The sequence below is a fragment of the Pagrus pagrus genome (assembly GCF_965226575.1).
Source record: "Pagrus pagrus genome assembly, chromosome: 17".
Classification (NCBI taxonomy): domain Eukaryota; kingdom Metazoa; phylum Chordata; class Actinopteri; order Spariformes; family Sparidae; genus Pagrus; species Pagrus pagrus.
Window position 1 is genome coordinate 665,001 of NC_140201.1, and position 10,590 is coordinate 675,590.

Genomic DNA, 10,590 nt, shown 5'->3' on the forward strand with positions numbered 1-10,590 from the left:
GATGAGGATGAGGATGAGGATGTTGCCTGGGTCTCAGTGTTACGTCATGTAGCTGCTCTCAGATCAGTTTGAGTCATGTTTGGAAGTTAAGCTAGCTTGTGATGCTACGCTGACTTCCTGTTTACACGGCTGACACGGCTGCTTCTGATTGGACGGAGCTACAGGTGTTTTCAGGACTTTATTAAAGTCATGTGTTCAGTTTCAGTGGTTTGAAGTGATTAAGTTCAAGTATCAGAAACACCAAATATCAAGATGCTAACGCTAATGAAAGGTACTTCCTGCGGGGCCTGATGGAGGTCAGGGGTCAGAGGTCAGAGGTCAGATCCTGATGTCAGACTGTAACTTCTGAGTAAAGCAGCTCGTTCGAGGAACATCTGCACAGTTTGCAGTCGTGCGCTCGCTGCAGTCGTTACATCAGAGCTCTGATAATCTGAGCAGCTAAGCCTCTTAAATCAGAACTAAACGGTTCTGATTGTGGCTCAGATTTGTTCTGGATCCGCTCTCGTTTCCTGACAGCGGGATTAACAGCAGAATGGGACTTTAATGAGGCGTTCGCTGGCCGGTTGCCAGAGCTCAGAGGGTCCCTGAACGCAGCACAGAGACATACCTTCATTAAAGCGTCCCTGAGGTTCAGTCACGTGTTCTGTTGGAGCCTGAACGCCTCCTCTGTCCTGAGACTTTTATTCTGAAAATATAAAAAATATAAACATTTTTCAGAATAAAAGCTCTAATGCTACTTTTATAACTGCTACATGCAGTTAGCTACATCAGAGCTAACAGTCCTGGAACCTGCAGACAAAACTCAGGGCTGAGAAGAAAACTGATAACAAAGTTTAAAAAATGTAATTTAAAGTTTATATTCTTTTAAAAGACACATCGATTATTAATCAAAAGTATCTGTAGTGTTTATATGAAGGACATTTAATGTAAAAGTAATTAAACTGATTGTATAAATGTCAAATATTAAATTCACTGAATCATGACAGGATATAATAATATTCAGACTCATCTCCATCAGCTGTGTTCAAACTCTCACAACTTTATTTAAACTCAAAACGACATCTCAAAGTTTGAAAAGATAAAAAAATGATATGAAACTGAGTCTCCAGAGAAATAAAGATAGTTTGAATAATTAATGAAACATTTTCTCTTTTACATTTGAATTTGTTCTGATTATATAAACTGAGCTGATTTTAATAAGACGACAGAATAAATATAATAAACATAATAGGATAAAGTTCCTGTTGAGGGTTAACTGATGGTGTGTTTGTGCTTCTGACGAGTTTGAAGCTGAAGATGATGAAAGTCTCTGAGAATGAAGACGAGTCGAGACACGAAGAGTATCAACACAACTACACACTGACGCAACACTGTGTGTGTGTGTGTGTGTGTGTGTGTGTGTGTGTGTGTGTGTAGAAGAAGAAGAGGAGGAAGATCGATCGCACTATGATCGGAGAGCCGACCAACTTCATCCACCTCACACACATCGGCTCCGGAGAGATGGCCGAGGGCCTGCAGCCGGTGAGACGCTACACCTGTCTGTCTGTTACCTGTCTGTCTGTAACCTGTCTGTCTGTTACCTGTCTGTCTGTTACCTGTGTGTCTGTCTGTTACCTGTCTGTATGTAACCTGTCTGTCTGTTACCTGTGTGTCTGTTACCTGTCTGTCTGTTACCTGTGTGTCTGTTACCTGTGTGTCTGTCTGTTACCTGTGTGTCTGTTACCTGTGTGTCTGTCTGTTACCTGTCTGTCTGTTACCTGTGTGTCTGTCTGTTACCTGTCTGTATGTAACCTGTGTGTCTGTTACCTGTCTGTCTGTTACCTGTGTGTCTGTTACCTGTGTGTCTGTCTGTGTGTCTGTTACAGTTGTATTAACATTAAATCAAACAAAACTAGCCTCTTGGCTAATTCTGGCATATTTGCAGCAATGTTCATCAATATGCACTGTCCCTGTCAAATAAATGAATAAATAAATAAATAAACAATAAAAGAAAAAAAACTAAAAGTCGGCTGGTGATGACATAAACGATGATGTCATCAGCTGGTGAGAACACACTGAGAACACACTGAGAACACACCTGAGAACACACTGAGAACACACCTGAGAACACACCTGAGAACACACTGAGAACACACTGAGAACACACCTGAGAACACACTGAGAACACACCTGAGAACACACCTGAGAACACACTGAGAACACACCTGAGAACACACTGAGAACACACTGAGAACACCCTGAGAACACACCTGAGAACACACTGAGAACACACCTGAGAACACACCTGAGAACACACCTGAGAACACCCTGAGAACACACCTGAGAACACACTGAGAACACACCTGAGAACACACTGAGAACACACTGAGAACACACCTGAGAACACACCTGAGAACACACTGAGAACACACTGAGAACACACCTGAGAACACACTGAGAACACACCTGAGAACACACTGAGAACACACTGAGAACACACTGACACCACCCTGAGAACACACTGAGAACACACCTGAGAACACACTGAGAACACACTGAGAACACACTGAGAACACACCTGAGAACACACTGAGAACACACCTGAGAACACACCTGAGAACACACTGAGAACACACCTGAGAACACACTGAGAACACACTGAGAACACACTGAGAACACACCTGAGAACACACCTGAGAACACACTGAGAACACACCTGAGAACACACTGAGAACACACCTGAGAACACACCTGAGAACACACTGAGAACACACCTGAGAACACACTGAGAACACACTGAGAACACACTGAGAACACACCTGAGAACACACTGAGAACACACCTGAGAACACACTGAGAACACACCTGAGAACACACCTGAGAACACACCTGAGAACACACTGAGAACACACCTGAGAACACCCTGAGAACACACTGAGAACACACCTGAGAACACACTGAGAACACACTGAGAACACACCTGAGAACACCCTGAGAACACACCTGAGAACACACCTGAGAACACACCTGAGAACACACTGAGAACACACCTGAGAACACACTGAGAACACACTGAGAACACACTGAGAACACACCTGAGAACACCCTGAGAACACACCTGAGAACACACCTGAGAACACACCTGAGAACACACTGAAAACACACCTGAGAACACACTGAGAACACACCTGAGAACACACCTGAGAACACCCTGAGAACACACTGAGAACACACCGAGAACACACTGAGAACACACCTGAGAACACACCTGCTGGCTGCAGGCAGAGTGTCTCTCTGACCTGAGATCAGCTCTGTGACAGACGGATCAGATCAGACTTCAGTCCAACATGGAGACAGAGGACACACTGATGGAGCAGCTGCAGTCAAACAGGAAGTGTGTGTGTGTGTGTGTGTGTGTGTGTGTGTGTGTGTGTGTGTGTGTGTGTGTGTGTGTCAGGAAGTGCCACACAGCGCTGCCTCCTTCCTGTTTCTATTTTAGTGTCTCTGTCTGTTCAGCTGCAGTCTGACCAACACACACACACACACACACACACACACACACACACACACACACACACACACAGAAGAAATAAAGTCAAAGTTAATAAAATAAATAATTAAATGTATTTAAATGAAGTAATTCAATAACGTCAATAATAAAATAGATAAACTCTTAAAGTTAAACTCTGGTCTGATGACATCATCATCTGTGTGATGATTGGTCGGTCAGCAGGTCGTCTTCCTCTCTGATGAGGTCAAAGGTCACAGGAGAAAGAGAAAATATACTTAAAATAAAGAAAGTGAATTAATCAATAAATTAACTGCAGACATGGAATCAGGTCTGAGTAACAGAATACCTGTAATGTGATTACATGATCAGTAGCTGTATTCTAGTAAAGTTACAGAGGAGAGATGTAATCAGATTACAGATATATTCAGTAAAAAAGGGATTACTCACAGGATTACATTATGAAACATCATTAAAATAAATATGACACCTCACCAGTTAGTGTGTGTTCTGATCAGTTATATTGATCGTGTGTGTGTGTGCGTGTGTGTGTGCGTGCGTGTGTGTGTGTGTGTGTGTGTGTGTGTGTGTGTGTACAGTCGGGGTCGGTTCAGGAACAGATGAGGTCTAAAGGCCCGAACATGAACGGCAGGAACAGCCTGTTATAGCCGGTAAACACACACACACACGCACGCACGCACACACACACACACACACACACACACACACACACACACACACACACACACACATTAACTAGTGTGTTCATTATTTTTCAGTGTGTGAAACTGACGTAGACCAGCTGACCGACCTTCTTTCCTCCACGACGACCTTCACTCTCCTCTCCGACACCCGACCACCAACCGGAAGGCTTCTGCCCTGCTGAAGTGTCCTTGAGCAAAGCGCTGCATCACCAGCCAGCTGCAGGGGGCGCTGTCCTGAAAACACACACAAACCAGATCCCTCTTCGATCGTTCCTTTAAAGGGGAAGACGTCTGCCTCGTCGTGTCTTCTACTGAGAACCAGCCGACGCTAACAAACATCCGAGCGTGAGTCCGGATGGATTCTGCTGCTTGTTTCCACGTCTCAGGTCCAAAACACCTCCAGAAAACAACAATAATGGCGAGGACTACATCTCCCAGCATGCCTCTAAATGTCATCTGTGCTTGTTTTCACCACTAGAGGCAGACATGAGGAGGCTTCCCCTCAGTATTAAATCAAACCAACAGATGACATCACTGGACTCCATTTCCCACAATCCCCTTCTATTCAGGACATGCGATAAATGACAGAATGTCTGTATTTACAAGAGAAAAACTGGAAAGTTTTTTTGCTTTAATCAAAGACTACATTTCCCAGCATTCCTAGCGACATTTTCTTTAACCCTCACAGTCTGGGAGGCTCTGAGGGTTAAACAATCCCACAATCCTTCACTCCGCTCAGCTGTGCTCTGTATTCGGATTATTACACTATCACTCTGTCTCTTTCTCCCCCTCATGGCCTCAGTGATGACATCATCGGACAACAACTCCCAGGATGCCTCACTGCTGGTGCTGAGTTATTAAAGACTCTCCTTTAAAGAGATGGGAAAGTCCCCCAGTGTGTGTGTGTGTGTGTGTGTGTGTGTGTGTGTGTGTGTGTGTGTGGTGTGTGTGTGTGTGTGTGATGTGTGTGTGTGTGTGTGTGTGTGTGTGTGTGTGTGATGTGTGTGTGTGTGTGTGTGTGTGTGTGTGTGTGTGTGTGTGTTTGTGATGTGTGTGTGTGTGTGTGTGTGTGTGTGTGTGATGTGTGTGTGTGTGTGTGTGTGTGTGTGTGATGTGTGTGTGTGTGTGTGTGTGTGTGATGTCATATGGTCTTAATGTTCCACCAGTTTAAATATAAACATTGCTTCATGAACTCTCAGAGGGACCTGGACACACAGTTCAAAACTTCCATTGGAAAATTACCCATTTATGGAAACTTCGATATATTTCCACTCATACAACAAAGATCTTTGTCAGAGACGTCTCACTCTTCATCTTACTGCTGCAGCTGTGGTTCGGGGCCTTAAACAACGTCTCAACATGACATGTTTTGTGGCCCCAAGACGACAGAAGTGTGTGAACTTTTCACTTTGACGCCACATTGAGACGTTTTCTGGACTTTTGTTTCAAACATTTCATGCTGCATCTGGCGGGAAGATCAAGTGTCGAGTGTTTAACTGCTTTATATTTTGAGTATTCGAACATGTTATTTTTAATTTTCTGCTGTTTTGGGTGACTTGCTGTGTGTTTCTCCTCATGTCACTGTGCTTTGTTACTTTTGGTCCCTTCTGATCAAACATCCTGATTAACTGAGGCGGTAACGTTAATATGTGGACGCAGTGAAAGAGTTCTGAAACTTATTAGAAATTTGTTCAAAGCTGCCATTTGGACAAAATATATTTAAAACAAACTCGCACAGACTTTTATTAAATAGCTACATGATGTTTCCCAAAACGTTAGATTCCAGCACTTTATAAAAACCTGTAACACCAGGCTCAGGCTGAAACCAACCCACCAACCAAACTCTATACAATTTTCTGTATATTTTAACAAACACAAAAATTGTGATTGTATTTATACATGTAAGTGTTCTGTAGCATTTTCTGGAAAATATGTATCTCTCTATATTAGTGTCTGAATATTTCAAAACCTTCTTTTCACTATGAGGTTTGTAATCATGGTGGAAAATATTAAATCCTTTTTAATTTATTCAGTTTTTGCCTTCAAACCGTCAAATTTTAGAATAAATTTAGTCTAAAAATATTACATTAAAACCAAACTTGTGTAATTGTGGAATAGAAGCTTCTTTTAATGTTATTAAAACACTTAAATTACCAAAAATCCTTGTGGACATGAACTCCTCACGGCCTCGCACCAAACTCCTATTGATAAAACTATAGATTTAAGTCATACAGAAGTTTTTAGACTTATTTGTGAAAAAACATGAACGTTTGTGGATTTATGTATCTGATGATATTACACCAAATACAAGGAAGTATTTATATGTCAGTATTGATGGCTTGATTGATTTTCAGCACAGTGCACATTTATGTAAATGTCTCAAAAACAGTTAACAAAAAAATTTAAAAAATGTAAAGTCAAAGCAGAAATGCCTCAGACGGGAGTCAGAAGAGAAAATGTGATGACATCTGCGAACACTCAGCTGTTGTCTGCACTGCCACTGAGTGGTTGCCGTGGTAACCGCTGAGTCACGGTGTTCCCCCTCACCGTGGCGACCGGCCACTTCCTCTCTGCAGCCAAAACGTCTATTTAAGGAAAATCTGAGCTGCTGCTGCTCGTCTCAGTTTCCTCAGGACAGTGTGGCGTGTTCACTGCACTCCTCAGAACGTGGGAGTTTTTGTACTTCCTCTTTCTGATGATTAACTTCTCCACAGTCAACAACCACGACGTGTCAGTTTGACCTGAATCACAACAGCCAATCAAAACACTGACTTTACATCATGTGACAGTGAGCGGCAGAGCGTTGTGTTAATGATAACCAGCTTCTAAAACAAACTGATATCACGAGCGAGCATCTTAAATCAGTCAGTTTCTTCTTCTGTGGTGTTTCTGACTGCAGCTGCTCAAAAGGATTATTAAAACACAGCTGCAGTTTCCATCAGGAACCACAGGTGGCGCCGAATCAACCACGACTGAAAACTGAAGGTTTGTTCGGACTGAACGAGACGAACACTTCAGATGTTAAGACGACATCATACGACACATCCTCAAAGCTCAACGACTGAACTCATTTTTACCACTGACCCCTGAAACGTCCATATATGCTGATGACACAGCTTTTAGTCGTATCCTGATGTGAAACCTGAGAAACCTGTTTTTTTCCTCTGTAACACGAACACAACAGTATCAAACTAATCTCCAGAATAAATGTTGTCATGTTCGTTTCTGCAAACCACGGATTTGTTGCAACTGACGTTTCTTTACGTTTAACTTTATGTTTGATGTTGTGACAACGTTGTTCTTATGTTCTGGTTACGTTTAGTCCACCTGGTTAGAGTCAGAAACACAAACACAACTGGAAAGTGTCCAGTGGTTTCACACTGACAGATGTTGAAACCCAGTTGTGAACAGTGGTCTCTGGTTAGTCTGAGGTACTAAAGAACATTTAGGGTTCGGAAAACATCATGTTTTGGCCTCAAACATCTGGTTCTGTCAGAGCAGCGTCCCACATCGAGGCTAAAGATATCCAGTGGTTTCACGCTTACAAATTCTGACGTGGTCTTGAACAGCGGTATCTGGCTCGGCCATCTCTGGTTAGAGTGAGGAACACCTCATGTTGTGGTTTAAAATACCTGGTTCTGTCTCCATACACGGCTGGAAATTGACCCAACGTTGCATTTAAAAAAATCCAGTGGTTTCGTGCTTACAAACATTGAAACCTAGTCTTGAACAGTGGTCTCTGGCTTCTTTCTCAGCTAAATCTCCACATCCTGATATTAAAGTCAGCTCATAAACACGTAATGTGAACATGATGTGACACGTCCGAACGTATCTGTGGTTTGCAGGAACTGGACCGTCAGTGTTCAGGTTCTGATCGTCTGCAGGTGTGTCTCAGGTCGTCACACGTCCTTCTCTACCGGCTGAGTTGATCAGAACCATCGGGTACACACAGAGCTACTAGCACTCATGTAAACACCGAGTTCATCCGAACACCGGCGCCCGAACGCACCGTCAGCTCGTCTCTGGAGGGTTTCTGTCCTCAGGGTTCTGTTCTGACCTCTTGACTCAGTCCGCCTTGTTTCTCTTCTGATTCGTGGAAACCCAGAGCTGTTTCTCAGCACCAGTCTGGCTCCTTTTGTTTAGTTCCTCTCTTCCTCTTCCTCTTCCTCTTCCTCTTCCCCTCCCGGCGAACAGTCCACCGACACTGGAGAGAACTTTCCCTGAACCTTCACCTCCGACAGCAACGAGACGATTCATCGATCTGATCGACTCGAGCTTCTTCTAATCGAATTATTTTAATGCTTCTTTTGTTGTTTATCAAAGATGTTGATGTATTGATCTGTTTGTGTTATTGATCAGTCTTTATAGTTAGTATTGTATGAATCTACTCAGAGTTTTGATCATCTGTGACTTTTGAACGTTGAGCCTCTGTTGAAACCTGCAGGAGAACCAATAAAAAGTCAAAGAATTATTTTATTATTAATATTCATCAACAGTGATCAACTTTAACCAATCAGCTGCCTCCACAGCTGCAGTGTGTCCAGCTGCAGCTCCTCTAACGTCCACTAGATGCTGCTGTGATAAAACTGTGTTGAAGTGAATGGGAACAACAACTTCTCTGTAGAAACGTCAGGAGAGATTTCACACATCAGCTTCTCTTTTATCATGAATGAGGTTTTACTGACTGTGAGCATGAAAACAGATTTAAAGTCGTAATATGATAAACTTCCTGCTGTTTCCATGACGATCTGTGAGATCTGAGAAACACTGAACCAGCATTAAAATATAATTATACTAAAACAGTGACTTTAATTATGTTAATTACATTTTAAATGTCGTCTGATTCTGTTCAGTGTCACATTTAATTTATTCACTTTACTCAACAAGATGAAAAACTAGATTTAATATCTACATGTGAATAAAACATTTACAGTCAACATGACTGTTTGTTTGAGTGAGCTTTATTTACACTAAAGAGGACAAATGCTAATGCTAATGCTAATGCTACAGAAGATGGGCAGTGTGGGAAAAAAAATCAATTTCTAATAAGAAGTCTGAGTTTAATGATTGAAGACACAAGATACATGTTGACAAGATACAAATCATAGAAAATAACTTGTACAAACAAACAAACAAACCAACAGACTTCATGGATCTGATCTTTCAGGACTTCTGAGAAAAGTCACACTCGTGAGATTAAAAATAAACTTCCTGATTTTGTTGAAGTGCAAATCCTCTTCAGACATTTGGGTGATTTTCTTCACATCCTCAAACTTAAACAACAACAACAACAACAACTGATCGACTATGAACCTTCAGTCTCCTGACGTCAGTAAACTGTGACAAACATGTTTTTTAATTAATTTGAAGTTAAATCTGATCATCAACAAAAATGTTTGAAAATGTTTTTCACGTAAACACCAACAAGATGGAAATAAGAGAAAGTCCCCAGACTCCCTTAACAAAAGTGTCAGTTCAGTGAGTTGTTGAGTTGGAGACACTTTATAAACTGTGTGAAACTCTGTCTCTGACTGATTCTGACTGATTTGTTCCTTCTTGTAAATTCAGCAAATGTTCTACATGAACTTCTTTCTGTCTTTGAGTAGAAACATGGAGTCTGATAGATTCAGAGGATCGAATGTGACACAGTCTGTTAACAGACGTCTGACTGATGAACCAGGACGTGAACATCAGTCCTGAGCTTGTTCGAATCCACCTCGTCTTCATCCCGTAACGACTTATTCACTCTTTATCTGACTTCACCTGACTTCCTCCTTTGCTGCCAGAATAATCGCTATGGCTACAAGAGGTCGCCGCCTCACAACACATGTAAACATGAGTCGTAATGAGCAGATAGTTTTTGGGATGAGGACGTTTGTCTCAACAATAATCAGTCGATCTCTAACGATCTGTCTTCACATGTTGAATGCGATTCAGCGTCCAGGTGTCTGAACGAGTGTGTGATGAATTTGTGTTCGTCTCATGTTTGTCTCGTGTTTGGTTGGTTATGTAACGTCGTCCTCTGCAGACGGACGGCACAGACGCAGATTGAATTATTATGTAACACGTCTCCTGATGGATGAATAAATCTGCTGGCTCCTCTGTCGTCTGTGTCCATGAGCTCTTTATTTTAAAACTGAATCCAACCATCAGACCTCTGTTGTCTCCTTGTTGCCGTTAATTAATGCCTCTGTCAGAACAACAGACGACCTCTGAAGAAATGAAAGAATTGAATTAAGCTGTAAATGTCTATAAATAACCAAAGACATCCTTTATTGATATCAGCTGACAGATCTGAAAACATCCAGTTTCAAACCGTCCTGTCCTGTTGTGTGAGCTGATTGGTTGATGGAGACAAACGGCAGGTGGAGACGATGATAACGAGATGTTGCTCCAGTC

General features: G+C 42.1%; 1 protein-coding gene across 2 annotated transcripts in view; it reads left to right on the forward strand.

Annotated features, from left to right (window-relative positions):
* cdc42se1 (CDC42 small effector 1) overlaps positions 1–10,297 on the forward strand; it is a 21,518-nt gene extending 11,221 nt beyond the window's left edge. Inside the window, exons 3-5 of one of the 2 annotated variants that reach the window (XM_084380138.1) lie at positions 1,417–1,521; positions 4,087–4,158; positions 4,267–10,297. In XM_084380138.1, the coding sequence (XP_084236264.1) occupies positions 1,417–1,521; positions 4,087–4,155 (174 nt within the window). In that variant the 3' untranslated portion in view covers positions 4,156–4,158; positions 4,267–10,297. The remainder of the gene's footprint in view (positions 1–1,416; positions 1,522–4,086; positions 4,159–4,266) is intronic. The other variant, XM_084380139.1, reaches the window with a different exon arrangement.
* Positions 10,298–10,590: the final 293 nt, after the last annotated feature.